This window comes from Heteronotia binoei, unplaced genomic scaffold (genome assembly GCF_032191835.1).
Source record: "Heteronotia binoei isolate CCM8104 ecotype False Entrance Well unplaced genomic scaffold, APGP_CSIRO_Hbin_v1 ptg000055l___fragment_3, whole genome shotgun sequence".
NCBI lineage: Eukaryota > Metazoa > Chordata > Lepidosauria > Squamata > Gekkonidae > Heteronotia > Heteronotia binoei.
Window position 1 is genome coordinate 582,667 of NW_026799985.1, and position 24,408 is coordinate 607,074.

General features: G+C 41.7%; 1 protein-coding gene across 2 annotated transcripts in view; it reads right to left on the reverse strand.

Annotated features, from left to right (window-relative positions):
* The window catches only part of LOC132590497 (solute carrier family 12 member 2-like), a 136,564-nt gene that overhangs the window by 108,097 nt on the left and 4,059 nt on the right, over window positions 1–24,408 (reverse strand). For both annotated transcript variants that reach the window (XM_060263401.1, XM_060263400.1), the window contains exons 2-4: window positions 12,582–12,701; window positions 7,309–7,384; window positions 1,645–1,740 (exon numbers count right to left, since the gene is read on the reverse strand). In XM_060263401.1, coding sequence (XP_060119384.1) covers window positions 1,645–1,740; window positions 7,309–7,384; window positions 12,582–12,701 — 292 coding nt within the window. The remainder of the gene's footprint in view (window positions 1–1,644; window positions 1,741–7,308; window positions 7,385–12,581; window positions 12,702–24,408) is intronic.

Sequence of the window (24,408 nt, forward strand, 5' to 3'; positions counted from 1 at the left end):
AAGTCAAAACCATCACCTCGAAACCCAAGAGCTAAGCCAAATCCAGAAGTATTCCCAAACGATGAATTTGTGACCTTTCTCGCTCTTCTTCCACTGCTTATACTCTACCTTTTTAAAAGCAGAATTACTTCAGGGGCATTCCCAGACATCATGTGAACAGGAGAGCACAGTTTGCTTACAACTGGCTGTATATATACCATACAAAATAAAGATGGAAGTATAAGTTCCAAGTTAGATAGATAGATAGATAGATAATTTTATTTATATCCCGCCCTCCCCGCCGGAGCAGGCTCAGGGCGGCTAACAACATCATTCAATTTCCCTTATACAAAAGACAAGGTTACATTAACATTAAACATTAAAAATTCTGATAAGTTTAAAATCACTTAATTAAGTTGATAAAAGTGCTAATGCTAATTGTGCTTTTATAATGGCGGTAATCATTAGCAATTTCTTTCTTCGTCAGCGAAAGCCAGTCGGAAGAGGAAGGTCTTGCAGGCCCTGCGGAATTGTTCAAGGTCCCGCAGGGCCCGCATTTCCTCTGGAAGTTGGTTCCATAGGTTCGGGGCTGCAGAGGAGAAGGCCCGGTTACGGGTGCATTGCAGCTTCACCTCTTTCGGTCCGGGGGTGGTCAACAAGTTTTTTCCAGCTGACCTCAGTGCTCTCTGGGGTTCGTATGGGGAGAGACGGTCCCTAAGGTAGACAGGTCCTCGACCATATAGGGCTTTAAAGGTAATGACCAGCACTTTGTAACGAATCCGGTATGTAACTGGCAGCCAGTGCAGCTCGCGCAGCCCAGGCTGTATGTGCTCCCATTTAGGGAGCCCCAACAACAGTCTGGCTGCTGCGTTCTGCACCAGCTGCAGCTTCCGGGTTCGGTACAGAGGCAGCCCCATGTAGAGGGCATTACAGTAATCCAGTCTCGAGGTGACCGTTGCGTGAAGTACCGTTGCCAGGTCTTGGCGCTCTAGGAAGGGAGCCAACTGCCTTGCCCGCCTCAGGTGAAAAAAGGCTGACTTGGAAGTGGCTGCAATCTGGGCCTCCACTGATAAAGAAGGCTCCAGTAAAACTCCCAGACTCCTAACCCGGTGCGTCGCTTTCAGCGGCGCCCCGTCGAAGACCGGGAGAGGTATTTCCCCTTCCCGGGCGCCCCGACCCAGACAAAGGACTTCTGTCTTCGCTGGATTCAATTTCAGCCCGCTCCCCCTCAACCACATTGCCATATCCTGCAAGGCCCGGTCTAAATTTTCAGGGACGCAGCCAGGCCGTCCGTCCATCAGCAGATAGAGTTGGGTGTCATCTGCATATTGGTGGCACCCAAGTCCATATCTCCTGGCAATCTGGGCAAGAGGGCGCATATAGATAATGCCTTTTAAAATGTAGCACAGATTGTTTTAGAAAATGTAGTACAGATTGCAAACTGAATGCAAAGACTGGAATGGGGATAGAGGCATCTTAACTTATCCTACACTGTCATTTTTTGGCATGACAAAACAATTATGGGTTGACAGCTTATATGGCTACACCAAAATTAGTTTTTTAAAACACCATTTGTTAAGCACTTTCACAATACTACTGTTAGACCTCACCATCTCTATATATGAAAAATTTAGACACTGATATGTGTAGCAAATTTGTTGTTACCTCCTCTTACAAAACCATTGGTAGCAATTGCTGATGTAGACAAGCCTGTGATAGTGGTTACAACAGTGGCCATTGCAATGACTAACACTGACAATCCTGTATGGAAGAAAAGAAGGATGCATTTAGAAATATTAATTCTTATTTTCTTAAAATAAACATATTAATGAACAAACACTGATATTTCAAACTGTTAAAATAAGCATTTCAATAGAAATTTCAGTCAAAATAACTAAAATTAAACATACATATAAGCTTAAACATGATCAATATGTTTGTGCATGAGACTAACTAAAGCACAATAGTGAAACGCACATTTGCAGGAAAAGGGCACACTTCCTCTTTTGTTGACATTGTAGTGACTGCTAGTTTCCAAATATGGGAGGAGAAAAAATGCCTGCTGTCAAAATACTGCTCTAGAAATCTAACATACATTTCTCATGTCAGGGGGTCTGAACTAGCAGACACCAACCAGGAGGGGGATCACAGTAGACAGCTCGATGACAGAAGACAGTGGCTTAGTATGCAGCAGATGAAAAGAGCAGATTGAAGATGATCTTATACCAGGGGTTATTATGAAAGGGGTAGAAAACAAAATGGGCAATGTTATAATCATGTATATGTATGTATGTATATATGTATATGTATGTATGTATATATATACACACACACACACACACTAGTAATAAGGCCTGTTGTGGGAAGAAATACAACAGGTGCTAGAAATTTGCTATGGGTGAGTTTTGTGGCTTGGGGAGGGCTGGAGAGGGAAGGGAAAGATAGAGGAAGGCAACGTATGTCAAGAAAGCAGCTGTCGGAGAAAGTGGGGAAATGTGGGGTAGGTTATCGAAGATAGGGGTATCTTGAGAAAGAAGGGATGGGGCAGATTGCTTTCCATCTCCTCCCCCTCCCTGTAGCCTCTACCGAGGGAAAGGACCGTCTTTCTCCACAGTGGGGACCAAACAGCTTACATCATTCTCATAAGAACATAAGAGAAGCCATGTTGGATCAGGCCAACGGCCCATCAAGTCCAACACTCTGTGTCACACAGTGGCAAAAAAATTTATATACACACATACACTGTGGCTAATAGCCACTGATGGACCTGTGCTCCATATTTTTATCTAAACCCCTCTTGAAGGTGGCTATACTTGTGGCCGCCACCACCTCCTGTGGCAGTGAATTCCACATGTTAATCACCCTTTGGGTGAAGAAGTACTTCCTTTTATCCGTTTTAACCTTTCTGCTCAGCAATTTCATCGAATGCCTACGAGTTCTTGTATTGTGAGAAAGGGAGAAAAGTACTTCTTTCTCTACTTTCTCCATCCCATGCATTATCTTGTAAACCTCTATCATGTCACCCCGCAGTCGACGTTTCTCCAAGCTAAAGAGTCCCAAGCGTTTCAACCTTTCTTCATAGGGAAAGTGCTCCAGCCCTTTAATCATTCTAGTTGCCCTTCTCTGGACTTTCTCCAATGCTATAATATCCTTTTTGAGGTGCGGCGACCAGAACTGCACACAGTACTCCAAATGAGACTGCACCATCGATTTATACAGTGGCATTATGATACTGGCTGATTTGTTTTCAATCCCCTTCCTAATAATTCCCAGCATGGCGTTGGCCTTTTTTATTGCAGACGCACACTGTCTTGACATTTTCAGTGAGTTATCTACCACGACCCCAAGATCTCTCTCTTGGTCAGTCTCTGCCAGTTCACACCCCATCAACTTGTATTTGTAGCTGGGATTCTTGGCCCCAATGTGCATTACTTTGCACTTGGCCACATTGAACCGCATCTGCCACGTTGACGCCCACTCACCCAGCCTCAACAGATCCCTTTGGAGTTCCTCACAATCCTCTCTGGTTCTCACCACCCTGAACAATTTAGTGTCATCCGCAAACTTGGCCACTTCACTGCTCACTCCCAACTCTAAATCATTTATGAACAAGTTAAAGAGCATGGGACCCAGTACCGAGCCCTGCGGCACCCCACTGCTTACCGTCCTCCACTGCGAAGACTGCCCATTTATACTGACTCTCTGCTTCCTATTACTAAGCCAGTTTTTGATCCACAAGAGGACCTGTCCTTTTACTCCATGACTCTCAAGTTTTCTAAGGAGCCTTTGATGAGGAACTTTATCAAAAGCTTTCTGGAAGCCAAGGTAAACAACATCTATCGGGTCGCCTTTGTCCACATGTTTGTTCACCCCCTCAAAGAAATGTAACAGGTTAGTGAGGCAAGATCTTCCCTTGCAGAACCCATGCTGAGTCTTCCTCAATAACCCGTGTTCATCAATGTGCCTACTCATTCTGTCCTTGATAATGGTTTCTACCAACTTTCCCGGTATTGAAGTCAGACTGACTGGCCTGTAATTTCCCGGATCTCCTCTGGAACCCTTCTCCTCTTCCCCCTTTAGATTTGTGCAACAACCTTGTTAGGCAGGTTAGGCTGAAAGTATGTGACTGGTCTGAATCACCCAGTCAGCTTCCACAGCAAGAAGCTGGGTCTGGCAGACCCTGCTCTGAAGTGCCAATTGCCACATCACACTGGCTGTCACCGGGTGTGTGTGACCTCAGCAGGGTATAAGAGTGTACCATTTTCTCCAGGGGAAATGATATCTGCCCATCTGAAAAGCAGTTGTAGTTCTGAGTGATCTCCAAGCCTCACCTGGATATTGGCAACAGTGGTTCCCCAAGAGGAAATGGCTGGTTTGCGGGGGGGGGGGGTGGACTCTATGGCATTATACCTGAGTTCCCACTCTTCCTCAAATCCCACCCTCTCCAGGCTCCACCCCTCAAATCTCCAAGAATTTCCCAACCTGGAGTTGGCACCTTCTCAGCCAACCATCAACCTACCTTTATCTGCCCCCTGACTTCAGCTTTTTATCTCCTCCCTCCTCTCAGTCTGTCCACAGTGGGGACCAAAGCAGCTTACATAATATTCCTCTCCCCCTTTTGATCTGCACAACCTTGAGAGGTAGGCTAGGCTGAAAGTCTTTCACTAGTCCGAAATCCCCCAGTCAGATTCCGCAATAGGATCCTGGATCTGGCAGACCCATCTGGCCGTGAAGTGCTGACTGTCATGTCACGGTGGCTGTCAAAGTTATTGTGGGCTGAAACCATATTTAATACTTCCACTTAAATGTACTTTAAATATGATAATTTTAAGAGATGAACTGGGCTCTGTTTCTTACATTTACTAAATAACTGATGAACTTTACTTACTGTATTTTCATATTTGGAATACTTTTATTGTTTCCCCTTAATATATTTTATATTGTGCTTTCACATATGTGTTTGTGTGTGTATGTTATTCTAATACTTAATGTTTGTCTTCATATAACTATTGGAGTGTGTGTTTAAATTCTGTCTGGGTGTCTGCCGCAATAAAGTTAGCATTTGGGTTTATTGCAAGCTCTGGTACCAATGTCTGTGTTCAAAATAGATGTTGCATTATTTTGGGTGAGGATCTGTGTGGAACTGGGGGGCTGCCTGTATGCAAGAAACAGTTCACCCCCTAGTATTTGTGCAAGAGTTGTCATTGTCCAATAGAAGTTGTAAGTCACTGATGATGTGCTGAATTACCACTAGCTGGAGTTAGCTTTAAAAAGGTATGTGACAAATTCATGGAAAATAGGTTCATCAATGGTTATTAGCTAAAATGGCTAAACAGAACCTCCATATTCATCTGAAAAAACTTCTAAATACCAGTGGTACCAAGGCAGGGCCTTGGCCTCTATGTCTTATTTGTAGGCTTTCAAAAGGCAATGTATGAATGGAGGAGGAGAAGGAGGAGGAAAAGCAGAAAAAGGAGGAGGAGGCGGCGACAACTAGATTTATACTTCACCCTTCACTTGGGAGTCTCAGGGTGGCTTACAAACTCCTTTCCCTTCTCCGCCCCTCAACAGACAACCTATGACAGGGGTGTCGAACTCATGTGTTTTGAGAGCTGGATCTGACATTAATGAGACTTTGTTGGGCCGGGCCATGTTGAGTTGGGCTGAGCCACATCAGTCTGGGCCATGTATGTACCTATTTAAGATTAGGTAGCAGAGGTATAAATTTTATAAAGAACATAGACAAACATATATTTCTTATAAAACTTAAAACATGCTTAAAATGTTAGCACTCATTGGTCTTAAAGATGCTTTCTTTGTATTTCTCTCATGGGATCCAGGGAACTGGGCAAAGGAAGCTCTGGCTCTTTTCTTCCTTCCACAAGGGACTGGGGGAGCCTCAGCCAATAGAAGAGAGACTTGGCTCAGTAGCTCTGCTGTGCAGGTAAGAGCCGGCAAAGCAAGCTATTCCTCTCCGAGGGAGGAGCCTCAGCCAATAGAGAAAATAGAGGTTTTGCTCTGTAGCTCCTGTGCAATTGAGAAAGCCTTGCAAAGCAAGCTATTATGCAGAAGGAAACAAGAGAGAGGGAGAAGAAGCAGATGACAGCCAGTTGCTTGGGGGGCTGATAGGTGCCCTCCGGGGGCCTGATTTGGCCCCCAGACTGCATGTTTGACACCCCTGCCCTATGAGGTAGGTGGGGCTAAGAAAGCTCTAAGAGAACTGCTCTTGAGAGAACAGCTCTATGATCACTGTGACTGACCCAAGATCATCCAGCAGCTTCATGTGGAAGAGTGGGGATTCAAATCAGTTCTCCAGATTAGAGTTCACCGCTCTTAAACACTACACCAAACTGTCTCTGATCATTGGTCTGGTCCAGTTTTAGAGGGTAACTGTGTTGGTCTTCAGTAGAAAATCTAGATTTGAATCCAGTAGCAATTTAAGAGTCCAACAAGAAAAATCTAGATCAGGGGTGCCAAGCATGCAGCCTAGGGGCCGATTCTGGCCCACAGAGAAATCCTGAGCAACTGACTGTTGTCTGCTTCCTTCTCCCTCTCTCTCACTTCCTTCTGCATCACAGCTTGTTTGTCAAGCTTTCTTAATCTCACAGAGCTACAGAGCAAAGTCTCTGTTTTCTCTATTGGCTGAATCTCCTCCCTTGGGGAGGAAGGAAGAGTTTGATTTGCTAGGCTCTCTCAATTGCACAGCAGAGCTACTGAGTCAAGCCTCTCTTGCTTCTATTGGCTGAGGCTCCTCCCCCTCCTGGTCCCCTGGGGAAGGAAGGAAAGAGCAGAGCTTCTTTTGCCAAGTTCCCTGGATCCCATGGGAGAGATACAAGGAAAGCACCTTAAAGACCAATGAGTGCTAATGTGTTAACATGTTTTAAGTTTTTAAAAATCTTTAATTGTGTTTATCTGTGTCCTTTATAAAGTTTATATCTCTGCTACCTGGCATTAGATTTTATGACACACATGGCCCGGCCCGACAAAGTCACATTTATGTCAGATTCGGCCCTCATAACAAATGACCTTGACACCCCTGAGGGTCTGATCCAGTAGGCTTGCTCTTACCTGCAAATGTTCTTTTCTGTTATTTTCTTCTACTGAAGGAACAACAAAACAAGTGCTAGATGTTGCTTTGGAATGTTATATAAGAGGCACATTGCATGCACTATGCCTCAACAGAATATGGATGGGGTGGGGCAGAATGTCATGGCCATATTCAGTCTACCATCTTTTCATTCAAATTGTTATAGGCTGTTTATCTTATAGGTAATGCTATCAATATGGAAGCAGCAAACAAAATGTGTTTTACTTTTTGGTTACGCTTACCTATTCCAGCCTGTCCTACAATCCAAGACAGTCTAATAAAGAGCATCACACCCCATATATTCAGCATACATCGTACCTGTACATAAGAACAAGGTCATTAAAATTAATATACTTTTATGATAATGCTAATTGCCGCAGTTATTGAAAAATTTCTAAAAAAATTAGTCACATGGTCAAATTTGGAAGTTTGAAACTATAGTTCTTTCAAAAACTCACCACCAGCCCTGTGGCCCACCAAACAGAAAAGAGGCCACCAGACATTTATTGTGGTCTGTCAGATACTTTGTACCTCCCCTCACTCCAGTTTCTCAGTCCTAGACTAGTAGCTATTTTTCCAGTCCTAGACTGGAAAGACGACAACTATGTTTATCAATTAAAACTGTTAATCAAGGAATTTCTTGATTAAATTTTTATTAAAACACATTTATCAAAGTGTCCAATTGAACTCAGTGGAACTTACTTTAGAATATACAGGTAGAAGACGGAACTCTCAGTGAAGGCTAGAGACTTGCGGGGGGGGGAGAACAGGGGGGGCAGAACATGTTTTGCCAAACAAATTATTTTTTCTTCCAAGAAGAATCAAGCGGCATGAATAAGGTACACTGGAAAACTCTTATGAAATATTTTGTTTAAAACCAATGAATTAAATACTTTAGAGATTTAAGATTATTGTTCTAGGGTTTTAATTTCCTCTAAATGCTTCCTAATAATTACATCATAACCAGGATCCCCCCTTAATCTATGCTAGAGTGCACTAGCACACAACTTTTTATCTGTAAGTACAGAGATATTTGTCTCAGCATAGGACAATTGGTATTACTGTAGGCAGAATCTCCGGAGCTTCCCCCTCAGCTACCACCATGGAGATTTATTTTGACCCATTTGTTTTGCTGTCCAGCAACATGGATACAAGCTCCTGTGCCTGACTGGCCAGCCCTCTTGCAGAAGTCAATGAAAAAGGAGAAAGGAATGGTGATATGAGGAGGCAGCTTGGACAAATATTCAAGACAAAGGGAGGTAGTAGATCTCAATATCTCGCTCAACCATCCAGGCCAAGTATGAAATGTCTGGAGCTGGAAGGGGCTGGGCCTGGACAGCTAGGGGGTAGTTCTACAACCAACTCCCTCACAGTTGGCAGTGTGTGAGAGTGAAGAAAGGGCAGCTGCAGCTCAGGGGGAGTAAGGGGTCCCAGGGCGTCCAGGAGTCAGAAATGCCCTCCTCGTCCAACACCAGCCTGCTTCTCTAACCCAAATACTCACAACCATACAGCCTTTGAATTGCACCTGGGGGTTGCAAGCCCAAGCCTCCCACCTCACTGCAGGCATTTATTTAAAGAGGGCCTTGATGTCCTGCATAGGGAAGAACAGACCAGTCAAAAGGACAACAGTATGGTTGACTGCCTTAACGAGACTCCTCAAAGTGCTACAGCCCAACCCCAAAGGCATTAAGCAAGATGTATTGCTTGATTGGGGCAAAAATTAAAGATAGACAAAATCCTAAAACTCATCAAATCTACAGAGCAATACCCATTCATGATGGTCCATGTGGGAACCAATGACATAGCCAGAAACACCACTGAAAGCATTAAGGCTGGCTGCGAAGCTCTTAAGAGGAAGCTGAACGAAATGGGGACACAGGTGGTGTTCTCTTTGATTCTTCCTGTAATAGGAAGGGGAATACAACAGGAACAGATTACAGTGGAGGTGAACCACTGGCTGTGTTGGTGGTGCTGGCAGAACTATTTGGATTCTGGGATCATGAGGTAGGTTTTCTGGAGGATGACCTACTACAACACAACGGATTTCACCTGTAAAGTTCAGGGAAGAGTGTGTTTGGCAGAAGCCTGGGGAGATTCATCAAGAGGGCTTTAAACCGACACAAAGAGGAGACAACCAACACAGAGTTTTAAAGAATTACACCAAACAGAGGCCTGCCTCGAAGGGCTGAGTCTAATGGAGCCAAAAGTGTGGGGCTTCAGGTTTCTATGTACCAATGACCAAAGCCTGGGCAATAAGAAGGAAGAGTTTGAGCTTCTAATGCAGACAGAGATATGATTTAGCATTACAAAGACCTGGTGAAATGATTCCCATTAATGGAATGTAGTAGTGGAATGGATATGAGGTTTTGTAGAGAACTCAAAAGGATTCTAGAGGAAGCAGAGTGGCACTGTATGAGAAGAGAGGGTTTGTCAGAAAATAATGAAGGAGGAGGGTGACAGCTCAGTGGAAAGTATCTGGGTGAGGATAAGGGAAGAAAGGACAAAAAGTATTGTGGTTGAAATCTGTTACAGGCCTCGTGATCAGGATGAGGAGGTGGATGCAGCCCTCTTTGAACAGCTTGACAGGGTATCAAAATAACATGACCTGATGATTATGGGTGACTTCAACTTCCCTGATGTGTGCTGGGAGACAAACTCTGCAAAGTGTCCACAGTCACGCATGTTCTTCACCTGTCTGGCCAACAACTTCCTTCATCAAATGGTGGAGGAACCTACAAGGGTTCAGCCATACTCAACTTAATATTGGCCATCAGGCAAGAGATGGTAGATAGTGTGAAGGTGATGGGTACCCTTAGGGGAAAGTGACCATGTTCTGCTAGAATTACTTTGCTGTGAGCAACCAAGGAACTTCATAGCCACGCATGTATGTTAGATTTCAGTAGGGCAGACTTTAATAAACTCAGAGGCATGATGAGAATCATTTCACAGGCAAGACTGCTAAAAGAGAAAGGAACAAATGCAGGGTGGGCTCTCCTAAAACAAGAGTTCTTGCAAATTCAAGCCATCACTGTTCCAATAAGAAGGAAACATGGTAGGGAATCCAAGAAGCCAATGTGGATGAACAGAGAACTTTGTGATGTGCCAAGGGAAAAAAAGGAGATGTTCAAGAAATGGAGGCAAGGACATACCTCTAAAGAAGAGTATCATCAGGTTGCTAGGTGTCATGGGTGCTGGGGGCCCTGCAGAAGAAGCCGAGCCTGCAGAAGAAACTGTGCCCCTGCCACCTGCACCAGTGCCCCTGCCTCCTGCTGGAGAAGATCCAAGCCCCCCTGCCTCACCCTCTCGGGTGGCTCGTGTGCGTGACCGCCTTCGTCAGGACCTCAGGGATCGGAGGAGGGCGGCACGCTCACGAGCAAGACGCTCCCTGAGTCCTGAGTTTTGAAAGGATTCTGGCCCTTCTAGGAGTCAGGGTGCTTGAGTCTCAGCAGGATCCTGGCTGCCCTCTGAGTCAGCAATTAGCCCAAATGGGCAACAGACAGCAGAGGGCTATATAGCTGTGGGCTTTGAAAGAAGGCTTTGTGGAAGCAACTAGTCACTTACCTGACGTTCTAGCATCCACTTCGGCTTCTGACTTCGGCTTCTGGACCCCCTGACTCTGGCATTGACTTCTGGACCCCCTGACTTCGGCTTCTGAACCTCTGACCTACGATACCTGGACTGTGATTCGGTTTTGGCGCTTTGGACTCTCCTTGCTACCCAGCTACAGACCTTGGACTGCCCCTGGACTTCGCCTGGCCTGGCCCCAGCCCGTGACACCCTGTATACATCATTACTTCCAAGTATTGCGTCCTTGGTAAAGCTTCTGAGTTCCTACAATAAAGCAACTTCTGATTCAACAACAAAAGACTGTTTTTTGAGAAATATCGATGCTTGACAGCAGTTAGCCATTAATAATCTGACCACTGTATTTTGTACCAGCTGTAGCTCCCAAATACTTTTTGAAGGCAACTATATGCATAAGCCATTACATGAACTAGCCTGGATGTTACTAAAGCAAGGGTAACTGCAATAATTTTTCCTAAGATTCCTTTCTGTTCAGTTGTTTGCTACACCATCTTGAGGACTTGGATATATTTGTATTTGTTATGAATGAAATTATGTTGATGTTGTTTAGTTAGCTTTCAGTAAAGCTTTTGACAGGGTTCCCCATGATATCCTGACAAGTAGACCAGAGGACTGTGGATTGGACTCTAGGAAAGTTAGGTGGATAGGGAACTAGGTGGAGAACTGCACTCAAAGAGCAGCTGTCAACAGCATTTCATCGGAATGGAGGGACATGTCCAGTGGGGTGCCACAGGGCTCGATCCTGGGTCCGGTACTTTTCAATATTTTTATCAATGATCTAGATGAAAATGTGGAGGGGAAACTCATTAAATTTGCAGTTGACACCGAATTGGAAAGAGCAGCAAACACAACAGAAGATAGAGACAGAATTCAATAAGATCTGAGCACGTTGGAAAAGTGGGTGGAAGTGAACAAGATGCAATTTAACAAGGATAAGTGCTGAGTTCTACATCTGGATAACAAAGAGAGAAACACACATACAGGATAGGGGATACACTTCTGGGAACAAGATCTTGGGGTGTGGGTGGACCATAAGTTAAATATAAGTAACAAGTGTGATGCAGCAACAAAAAAGGCTAATGCAATCTTGGAGTCTATGAACTGAGACATAACATCCAAATGTATACTGCACTGGCAGGTTGCACCTGGAGGATTGTGTGCAGTTCTGGCGTGCCATGTGCAGTTTTGAAGGCCTCACTTCAAGAAGGATGTGGACAGAATGAAGCAGGTGCAGAGGAGAGCATCGAGAATTAGGGACCAAGCCCTATGAGGAAAGGCTGAGGGACTTGGGAATGTTCAGTCTGGAGATGAGGAGGTTGCTCTCTTTAAGTATTGGAAGGGCTGTCATTTAGAGGAGGACAGGGAGCTGTTGGCGGCAGAGGAGAGGACTCACAATAATGGGTTTAAATTAAGTGTGGGAAGGTACAATATGGATATTAGCGGGGAAAAATTACAGTAAAGAGTTGTTCAACAGTGGAATCAGCTACCAAAGGAGGTGGTGAGCTCCCCCTCACCGGCAGTCTTTAAGCTGTGTCTGGACAAACATTTGTCTGGAATGCTCCATGCTTTCTAACTCTAGGAGTCTATGATTCCATATTTATGCTTCTTAATCTTACCTTAAAAAGTAAAATGTAATGCATTTTAAACGATAAAGCAAGTTTAAACCCTATATTTCAGTTCCTCCCCAAATTACCTCCCACATACACTTTTCCTGGCTTCAAGATTTCTGAAAGTTTTATTTCTCTGTGTGGTAGTAAAAATATTCTACTCACATGCCAGTTATTTTAATCTAATGCTTAAAAATGTGTTTTGTGCTAATCATATTTAATAGGTAGTCATATTTAACTGTTGTATCAATCTTTTTTTTACAAAAAAGAGGAAGACCAATTCAGAACCATTTGGATGGGTAAAATAGCAAGGTTATACTCACCAATACACCTTTGATCCAGCCAAATTTGACAACACCTTTACTATCAGCAACATAAGCCGCAGTAGCTTCGCCAGTAGGAGTTCCTTCTTCTCCATTTGCATATCCATCTTCAAAAGGTTCCTGTAGCAGAGAAGAATTGGGATGAAGGAAAAGAGACATTGAGCATGGATATGCTTAAACTATACAACAGATATTGAAATGTTTTTAGGTTTTTCTATGTGACTTGGTTTGATTTTTGGTTTAGATTGTAGTGTTAATTTTATTGTTGTGATATGTCTCGGCATTTGTGGTACAGAAGCAATATTGTAAATATTTTAAATATATTACTACAAATGAACTCTAATTTGAATATGGCCTATGTTTGAATATGGCATACAAGTTTAAGCAGCAATAGTACATAAAAACTATTTTTGTTTACAATATTAGAAACATAAATAAGATTGGTAAAAATTATTCAGTGTTCTTAGTCAAAAGTTATCAAGGATGACAGATTTGAGTTACACAGTATTCAAAGCACCTGCTTGCAAACCTTGAATTGTGCTAGTAGACTTTATGAATTTATCATACACGGAAAGACTAGCTCTAACCTAAGGACTAGAATCAATTTTGCTGGAGTTGCCTCGATAAAATAGTGGGTCTTTTCCATACTTTAATACATTTAAAACTTTGTTAGCAAAAACAAATCTGCTATAAATCTCTAATTTAAACTGATTACCGTGTTCTTCTAATGACAAATTTAATATTTTGAATACAAAGTCAAATGTAAACATTTCAAATACAAACAGCTTAGTATACTTTCTGTCTAGTGTGAAAAGTTATTGTGTTAACGCTGATCCCACTGTAGAATTAAAATGGTTCATTTTCTATCATTGGGCTCAATTACCTAAAACCGACTACAAGCATCTTTTTGAGATTCAGATGCTTTAACACAGAAGGAAAGAAAGAAATCTTAATAGATTTTGCCATTCAAAGGTGATAGCAATAAGCCTTTACTGTCTCCTTACAATAGTCAATACAAGTTAGAAAAACCAATAGAGACCAGAATATGACTTTTTTTGTTTGACATAATGGCTCATTATAACTTGAGAGAATCCCAACCTACATAAAATTTGTAAAATTAGCTCTGAGAGTTATCTCTACTTACATACAGTTAAATGACATTATATGACCCTAGATTCAAATTACAAAATTATGGCTGGATAGGGAATTGGTAACTAGAATTACCAATGATATTAAATTCACATGGTAAAATAGATGGGTGTGTGTAAATTGTAAGATCTGTTGGAATACAAAGCAATTTAAAACTACTGTAAACGCAGCAATACATTGGTGTTAGAAATATATGCTTTTTTATCCAAATGATGACTGCCAATATGTAGAAATATGTTATGTGATAAACCATGTGGAAACAGAATGTTAAATAAAACTTCTCAGACATTCCAACTAGTCTTCAGAATACTCACATTGTTCATGTTTTTATTTTAAAAACTGATATTCTGCCTCACTCCAGACAGAACCCAGAGGGAGCTTAATATCAGCAACTTTATAAATACATTGATAGCTTTATCAATTGTTAATTAAAATAGAAAAACTTTCATTGTTATGACTAATATACAATTAAATGTCCTGCTTGGCTCTCTGTTTTCATAGAACATTTGACTACTCAGCAATTAGGATTATCAATCATCAAATTAGCAAAGAGTTTTTGATATGAGACTGTATCCTTTCTGTATTATCTTTCTATGACAAACAGTTCCTCTATATTTATACTTTAAAGTTATTGTTGATTATTACAGGAAGTGGGAGCTTTTCTAAGAGTATGCAAAATGAAAACACTGAGGCATTATGCACATTTGTGGGTGTGACAAATTCCACAAAGATTACACAATATATTACTTTTTGTGAAGTACTATGGACAATGAATCCCTCATTATATGGGTAAAACTTTATTTTGCATGAAATTAGTGGGTATAAAAATGCTTTTATATTCACTTAATATAACATCGACATTATAAGGTATCACTTTCAAAACCACAGAAGAAGGGGTTTCAGTGTGAATGCAAGCAAATACTGCTACAAACAGCACTGCTGAAAAACAACAACAGTCATACATACGCTTAAATCCTTATATATTTTGAAACCAGTATATACAATGTCATCATATCTTCCCTCCAAAGAAAATACAATTCATTACAAATCATTTTTTTCCTCAGTTTCCAATAAAGGGATTAACAGTCTTCAACAATTCCTTCCTTCAATAAATAAAGTTTGTAATACAGAGTCCATGAAAAGTTCTGAAATTCTTTCAAGTAGGAAGAACCAGGAAATCCTTACAGCCTTTATAAGACGTCCCATGTAGATTTCAAGATGTTTCAATACTGGTCTTCTTCAGTGAGAACCTATTGATTCTACTGTAAACTATGAACCTTGAGTCTGTGCTAGAAGTCACTGAAATCTGGGTTCCAGTTTGACAGCCTGATAACTGAAGAAGACCAATACTGAAACGTCTTGAAATCTAAAGGGGATGTCTTATGAAGGCTGTAAGGACTTCCTGGTCCTTCCTACTTGAAAGAATTTCAAAACTTTTCATGGACTGTATTATGAACTTTATTGAAGGAAGGAATTGTTGAAGACTATTAATCCCTCTATTTGAAACTGTGGAAGTAATTGATTTGTGATGATTTGTAATGAATTGTAATTGTAATTTCTTTGGAGGGAAGATATGATGACATTGTATACACTGGTTTCAAATTATATAAGGATTTAAGCATATGTATTATATTATTATTTTCAGCAGTGCTGTTTATAGCAGTATTTGTTTGATCACTTTCAAAACAGCATAACAGTGATGTAAACTCTAACCTGTAGATTAGTGATATTTTCTGTATTAATATTTTCTTGGCTATTACATTTTTCAGAATTTTCAACGAAAGCATTTATTGGCAGGTTTTTTCCTCCTCCACAACAAATGGTGTGCAAAAGTGTTAAAACTATTAAAAAGTAACCATTTGAAATTCAATTTGCTGTTTTTTCATGTTTTGCACAGAAGCTGTGTAACATAACAAAAATCTAAGTACTTTCTTATATTCCAGGTGAGCAGCTTCTTAGCAGAACAAGCATTTCACAGAACCCCCTGCCCCCCAGACCCTTTGATCGAGCAGCAAGAGCTTTACTTGTTAATAACAATGTATCTAAACTAGGGCTGTGCAAAGAAACCCAGGGTTTTTTGTTTGGGCATATGGAAGTGAAAAAAATATCAGAATTTCATGATATTCCCAAATCTGAACACCAGTATGTTATTTGGATTCAGTAAATATTAGGGATTCCTGAGTTTTTCTGGCTCCATTGTGTCCTATGGAAACCATTATAGTCAATGGTTCTCCTTACAGTCAATAGTCCCCATAGGGTACAATGGAGAATTGATCCAGGGATATATGGGGCTCTGGGGAAAGCTGTTTTTTGAGGTAGATGCACCAAATCTGCAGCATAGCTGCTGGTGACTCTCCTAAAAAAAAACATCCCTAGTTTCAAAAAAGACTGGACTATGGGGCCCAATTCTATGGGCCCCCAAAGAAGGTGCCCTCATCCCCCATTGAAATCAATGAAGGGGGGGAAGATATTTAAAGTGATCATAGTTCCTTTAAATGCCTTCTCCAAGGCACATGACTCCAAAGGCCTTTAAAGGCCATAGTCTCTTTAAACACTTTGCAACTCAGCTTAAACCAAGCTGCAAAAGCAGCCAGCCCAGGATAAGCCAAGGTGGCAGCAGCTGAGAGCTCTGCACCTCAGCTGGGACTGGCTCTTCTCGCAGCTTGGTTTAAACCAAGCTGCATAAGGACCCAGTCCAGGATCGGCTGGGGTGGTGGGGAGGTAAGTTCAAACCAAGCTGCCAGTGGAGTCCACCAGCCATTGGGGATAACTGGATGTACTCAAATAAAAGCTGAACAAAATTGGCTTTATTCTGGCTCAGCTATACCAGTAGACGATCAGATTCTTTGAGCTGAATTTGGCTTAAATAATACCCCCAAAATACTGGTAAGGTATTTGGGGGGGAGAGGGGGTTGGTTTGGTTTGTGCCGAATGCACACTTCTAATCTAAACACAAATAAAAATATCTTAACAGCTGCAGGCTTTCACAACAAAAGAATACTTTCCAAGCCTCAGACTAACTACTGTTCTAACTAGTTTCCCTTTGTTTAAAAAGATTCCTAAAATGAAAGCTCTATTAGTGAATACTTGCTTAACCCATCTAATTTGTCTTTTCCACTTAACCATATACAGCTACAGTTGTGTTTACAGATGTGAAAGCCCAGAATAATGTTGTAAGGGGAGGGGACAAGTGTTTTTCTCTGAGAAGGTTTTCAATTTTTCCAATGGGGTAGAAAAATGGAATATTGTGGGAGTGCTAAAAAAAACTTATGAAATATTTTCTTTTAAGACTTTGTGAAATGCTACACAGGCTTTTCACTATCAAAATCTATAGTATGAAAGAGTACTCAAACTTCCAATTTTTCCACTAGGAAAAAGTGGACTACTTTGTAGAGTACTAAAAGAACATGCCCTTACAATATTTTTCTTTTTGAGCAAGAAAAGCCTTGCCTTTCTGGGAAAGATGACTAAGAGACCAGTAATAAGTCTATTACAATGTTCTGCCATGACAGATTTGCTCATCTAGGCCTTCAGAAGATTAAAAATATCCTGCACTTATGCTTTCTTTGTGGCTCCCACTTTGGGGAATGATATACCTGAGACAGTCAGAAGGGTTTCCATACATGTGTTTTCATGCAATTGCCTAGGGTGAGGGAAGGGGCTGTTGTCAAAATGGGCTCCCTCCCTCCCAAGACAACCGCCTAGGTTGCCTCCTCCCACCGCTGCTACTGCTGCCACCACCACCCCACTCCTTTCCCTTCTGCCGCGCTTCCTTTCCACTGTGCTTCCCTCGTCCCCCGCCTCTGGCTGCCACTCACCCCTTTCATCCCGGTAGCCTGTACGTCATCCTCTTCCTCTGTCCATCACTTCCCCCCCAGTAGCTCATCCATCGTCCTCTTCCTCCCCCACCTGGCCCTTCTCCTCCTCCTCAGTAGCCCGCCCCTTCCCCCCTCACCTGCCATCTTCTTCCTCCACCCGGCCATTCCCCTCTTCCTTGGCTTGCCCACCCCACCCCCTCCCTGTGAGCTTCCCAGGGGCCACCTCCCCCCCTGACGGGCTCACAGGAGCGACGCCATCCTCCCTCTTCCCTGCTTTGGCAGGTATTGTAGTACAGCATTTTCTTAATAGCGTGCAGCAGGAAGAGGTTTTAAAGCCTCTTCCTGCTTACTATTATGAGAATGCTGTACTACGATGCCCACCAAAGCGGGGAAGCAGGAGGATGGCACCGCTCCTGTGAGCGTGGCGGGGGGGGGGGGCTGAGCGTGAAACCATGTTGCAGTGCCATGGGGAGGGCAGGGGGTGACCATGCAGAGGGGGCAGTGGGCAGTCGGCTTGTCTGGGGCGCTATGCGCCCCGGGGCTAGGCCTGATTGTACTGACCTACACTGTGCTTATTTATACGGAGTGTGAGCAACTTACACTGGGTAATCCACTTGTGTCTCAGTGAAAAAGGTAGACTATATGCACAGTAAATACATTTAATTTATTTCAGATACATAGCATGAAAGTTTGCAGACTCAATTCTTCCCATTTTCCATTGGAAAACATAGGAAATTTAGGGAAACACTGGAGGGGAAAAAACTTTTTTTAGCTTTTGAAATACCTGAAATGAACAAAGCTTTATTCAAAATGCATAGCATGAAAATGTTTTAAGAATCCCTTTATGAAGGGGGAAAGATTAAAAGGCGTTAGATCATCAGGCTTTGAAAAAGGGATTTTGAGGTGACAAGTGAAAAGTCCTCAAAAGGTGCCGAACTCCCAGGTTACTAGTCTGAATGGGCAGAGAGTGATGATCGTGTCACTATGGGAAGGTCTAGTGCAGAGACCTTGGTCTTATACCCATAGGAACAAAAAAGCATAGGGCACTCAAGTTTGTGTGAAATTGTGAAGTGGAAGCACTAACCAGAAATATACTCCATTTATCAAAAGCTAAACTAGGAATACCTGTAAAACCTTAAGCAACTTTCAGGGAAATACTGTATTGTATGTAGCAGCAAGTCACCTTAAAATAAGTTCTGTGTACAGTTTTAACTGTCTGTTTACATCTGCTAAAGCCCAAACACTTATGTACAGGGCTTTTTTTTGAGCAGGAACACAGTTCTGGCTGGCTTGGCATCAGGGAGTGTGGTCTAATATGCAAGTGAGTTCCTGCTGGGCTTTTTCTACAAAAAAGTCCTGTGTGAAACAATAGTGACGCCAACACGTATGGCCTAATATACAAATGAGTCCCTGCTGGGCTTTTTCTTTAAAAAAAAAGCCCTGCTTCCTGCCAATCCCTTTCCCTGCCAGTTTGTTTTAATATACCAACTTTTGTTAAATCCTTCCCTATGCCTACAGAGCCATTTTCTGAAAGGTAAATTTTAAAAACTGAAATAATGACAGGGTGATCGATTTTAGTGGAGTACTGGGTAAATCAGTCATTCCTGTCTCAAAATTGGGTTCAAAATCCCCCGTTGTCATATACCCCATCATTATGCCATCCTCTCTCTTTCTGAACTCATCCCATCTCATAATTGGGATTCAAAATCCCCCCTTGACATACACCCCATAAGTATTCCCCCTAAGCTGTGAGAGTGAGCTAACTCACAGATTTTCAGCCTCCAGCTCACACATTTTTGTCTTAGCTCAGGAAGGATGACCCCAGAGCACACTAATTTATGCAGTATTTCACAACTTTAATGCCAGTAGTTCACAAAGGAGAATTTTTGCTCACAAGACTCTGCAGCTTAGAGGGAACATTGTACCCCATCACTATTCCTTCCTCTTTTGCTGAACCCATCACTATAAAAATCCCATCGCTATTTCTTTTGGGTCCTACCCCATAACTTTCTCCCTCCACCTCACCACTATTTATTTCTTTCTTTCTGTGTTCTCCATCCCATCGTACTATTTCTGTTTCTGTCCCCCTCACTCCATTACTCTCTTAATCTCTTAGCCTCTTTCTACCCACCCCCTCATCACTGACAGGCATGCCACACCTTCTCCCTCCCCAATCACTATTGTTATCACCAGGGCTGCCATGGCTCCTCACCACCACCACCCATCCATGCCATTGGGCCTGGTGTGGCTCCCAGCCTCCAGTGCTGGGTCCACCTTGGTTTCACACTCCCCAAATGGTGCTGCCATCACTGGGGTCACTGTGGTTTCTAGACATCCACATTGGCATCAGGCTTGGTGCTGCTCCCACTGCATCCCCAGGCCCACCACAGCTTCTCCCTCCCAGTCACTGCTGCTCCCAACCTCCTGCAACCCATCCTCGCTACTTGAGATAAACATGTTGTTCATAACATGCAATTCATACCCACAATATGAATTCCTAGAGTTGCGAAATGTCTACATCTGCAAACAGGTTATCACCAGGATTTGCATGCGAAACAAGGTGGAAGAAAAGATCATTTGAGTTAACAGAAAATATCTGCAAATGCTTTTATGAAATCAATATTGCAATGCAGAAGCACAGTATTAAACACACAGGCAAATATTCTCTCTCTTTCTGGCTACCCAACTTCTTCTACCAAGTTTTTTTTTTTTTTAAGAAAATGAATTTTAAAGATAGTTCAGAGAGCAAATAATACCACCCTTCTCCATAACATACTATTGCTCTTAGGTTTAATGTTTGACTGGAGACATTACAACCACAAAACTCACTGCCACTAAGGAGGCATATCTTACCTACTTTACATTTTGCACTGGAGATAATGTTAATTTTTGTTTGAAATACAAATTTGCTATTCACACTTGGGATAATGAATCTGAATCTTAGACTGGTTTTGTACCAGCTGTTTAATCTGGAATGACCATAATTAATTATCTCAGTATTTACAGAAAATCCAAACAATATTAAAGTCAACTTACTACATTACAGCCCTGATCTGGATGTCAAGATCTTGTCAGATCTTGGAAGCTAAGCAGGGTCAACCCTAGTTAGTACTTGGATGGGAGACCAGTAAGAAAGTCCAGGATTGCCATGCAGATGCAGACAATGGAAAATCACCTTTGTATCTTGCCCTGAAAACCATGCAGGTCACTGTAAGTCAGTTGCAACTTGATGGCACTTTATATACACAGTGCATTTCAGTATGTTATTTTTTCAATCTTTTTTCAGACCTAAACACAAATTGCTCACCTAGCTATCCAAACACTATGGAGACAACCAGAGCTCTAAGTGGTCAGCCAAAGCCACCCGTTTAAAAACAACCTGATTGTTATTTTGAAACGATGCTATTGCTATAAAATGATCAGCAATTTTGCTAAGAAAATGAATTGCAGTACTTAAGCCTTCACTCACACAGGGAAAAGGACCTAAAAATTAAGACTAGGTTCATAAATTCAGGAATTTTTAGTTTAAGAAACAAAAAAAATTTTCAGAAAGAGCTGAGATGTTTAACGAAGGGAACTTATTTCTGAAAAACATAGTCGAATCTTGCCCAGGAGGACTTTTTTTTTTTTTAGGGGGGGAAGGAATATAGCCCTATGTGTAATCTCCCAGTCAAGTTATTTATAGTTGAATATTATCCCAAAGTAAGCAATAATAGCTGATGCAGCAGTGAGCTATCAAATAAATATTAAGCACGGCTTTTTCTTCTGGAAAAAGAGGTGCTGGAACTCTCAAGAGGAAAATGAAGAAACAACACATAGGACACTACTCATGAACTTCTAAACATTTTTTTTATAATTTTGTTTCCATGAAGAGGTTCCTAAACTCTGTTCTACTGCATTCTCCTGGGAGGGGGGAACTCTGATGTTAAATAATTACAGGGAGAAGATAATACGGAAGTGCTGTGTTATTATTTCTTTTGCTCAGTGAGGAAGTATCTATCATACATTATTGTCATAGTTTCTAATACAGCTAAACTTCATCGTATGTTATGGCTAAACCGTTACATGTGCACAGGGACTGGGCATAAATTGTCAGAGGATGCAAGTCATCTGTTGATGCCTACTTATAAACACAAGCAATCTAATATACTTTTACAACAAACATTCACTATCTTGATAATTTTATTACACCAACTTTCACAAGATTTCTGTTCACTTTCCAAATAATACTTTTAAAGTATTTTAGAACATATGACCAACTCTTACTTTGCATGTCTTCTCCCCAAATGGGAACTGTGCACAACCTTGCAGAACTAATATGAATGGAAGGAAAGAATTACAGCTCAAGATTGATATGGAGGTGGTCAGTAATACTAAGCTACCCTTAAAGAATTCAAGGCTTCAGGGTTGGATGAATAACATTCCAAAGTACTGGAGGAACTTGCTGATCTACTCCAAGAACCTCTGAAAACTATTTCTGAGAAATCCTGGAGGACTGGTGTGGTGCCATGATAGGCAAATGTCCCAAACTTCAAAATGGAGATGTGGGAAACTACAGACCAGTCAGTCTGGCTTCACACACCCGGGAACATACTAGAACAGATTATCAAGTGGTTAGTCTGTATACATCTTAAACAATGCAGTAATTAACAAAGCCAGCGTGGATTTATCAAGAATAAATCCTCTCAGACTAATCTTATCTTGTTTTTTAATTGGGTTACAAATTTAGTAGATTGTAGGAATGCTGCAGACAGAATGTATCTTGATCTTACCAAAGCATCCAACAAAGTTCACTGTGATATTTTGGTTAGCAAACTAGTTAAATGGACTACAGCACCATTAGACAGATTCACAGCTAGCTGTATACTCAAAGAATGCCTATCAATGAAAAATGATCCATCTGGAGGGAGACTTCTAGTGCAGTGACACCAGTCTCTGGCTCAGGCCTGCTATTATTATGGTTTTTATCAGTGACTTGAAGAGATAAGACACAAAGGTGGAACAAACAGCTAACATCTCAGAAAAGAAGTAAAATCTAAAAATTCCTTGATAATTTCAGCTATTCCACCTAACAACATGAAACTCAACAGAACCAAATACAAAGTTCAGCATTTGGGAAAAAAGAATTAAATGCTCACATAGGATGAGGGATACTCGACTTGTTAAGTAGTATATGTGGCAAGTATTTTGGGACTAACTGCATATGAATTGGCAATGTGATGCAGCTGCAAGGGGGGAAAAGGCTACTGTGCAAAGACATCATGACTCCTGCCACTTCTTACGGCCCCGCCCTCCACACACACGGTAAAGATAGTTTTTCCTTCTGGTTTCCCCAGTCTGAGATTTTCCCCTCTAGTTAAGCCTAAATGGTGACACCTCTTCTTCATGTCATGTGGCTTTGATATCACAGGACTTTCTGTTACATGCTTGTAGCTCAGTGGGCCTCAGGATAATGCCCAGGCATTAAAGGTGAATCTCAAGTTTGTATAAGTTGAAGATAAGTGCTATAAGTTGCAGTGCACTTGATCTCATTAGTGCCCAGTACAAGCATATTTGGTATTTACCTTCTTATGGTACTATAAATATTCACAGTTTAAGTTTTTCTGTTGGATTTTTGTCTGGTAAGTATTAGAACTGCAAAATACCTTGCACTGGCTTTGGAAAATGGGCACATGTGGTACCTGTGGAACAAGTCAGAGGGCAAAAGATAACTTGGTGTGTTAGTCATTCTTAACTTTGTCCATATTATTTGCTATCTTTCCTGCCCTTTTAGGGTGTGGAAGGTAAGTAATAGGGGATGTTGTTAGTTCATCAGGAGGTATCTATTGCACTGTGTAAGAAATTAGTGAAATGTTTGAACTTTGAGGATTACTTAAGGGCTTTTGTGGATGTTAAGAATATTAGTACTCTGTTCTATGCATAGTAGCTCATGCCTGATCTCATCTGACATAAACTAGCAGTATTGGAATAGAGGCATTAGTTCTGCTGCCATTAGAATGGTGGTATTTCCAAAGAACTGCTTTGCTTTTTTGTCATAAGAACAAATGGCAGCTGTTCAAGTTTATGTATGAGAAAGTCAGGCTAGAAAATGCTTATGACTTCAATGCCTAGGGCAAGGGCAGATTCTGGTGCCCTGTTCTTCTGCCATGTTTCAAATTGCAGATTTGAATGTCATGAAACTTCATTTCTAATCTGCTTAATCTTTCTAGAATTCACTTTTTTGGTCCCAGTTTGTCTAATTGTCACTGACTAAAGTGTGAAGTGACTATGCAGAGTAGTTGTATATTTGGTGGTGGTGTGTGATTCTTAGCCCCACTTACACGTTTAACTTGTGAAAAGCATCCTGGAGAGCTCTACTGTTTGTGAGAACAGTAGCATTGTGCTACAATGGGAAGAGAGACCATAGTGGCAGGAGTCATGATGTCCACAGAGACACCAGGACAGGCTTAGTGTCAGACTAGGATCTAGAAGACCAAAACTCCCACTCCATCATGAAAACTTGCTGAGTTTTCTTAGGCCAGCCATACTCTCAGCCTAACCTAGCTTACCAAGTTGTTACAAGGATAAAATGGAGTAGGGTATAATGTTGTAAACCACTGTGGGTTCCCACTGGGGAGAAAGGTGGAGTATAAATGAAGTAAATAAAGCTCCCCAAAAAACAGCTCTACATAAACTCACAATTTAGCAGTTGGGCTATCATGACCAATAGGTTAAAAGGACCACTGTTCTACAGGACTGCAAGCCAACCACTACATCACATGATAGATCAGACCTCAGGTTACTCCCCCCTAGTCATGATACTGGTTGGATGATCCCTCTTTCTGCCCTTGCCATCATAACAACTGCCTCACAGAGCTTCT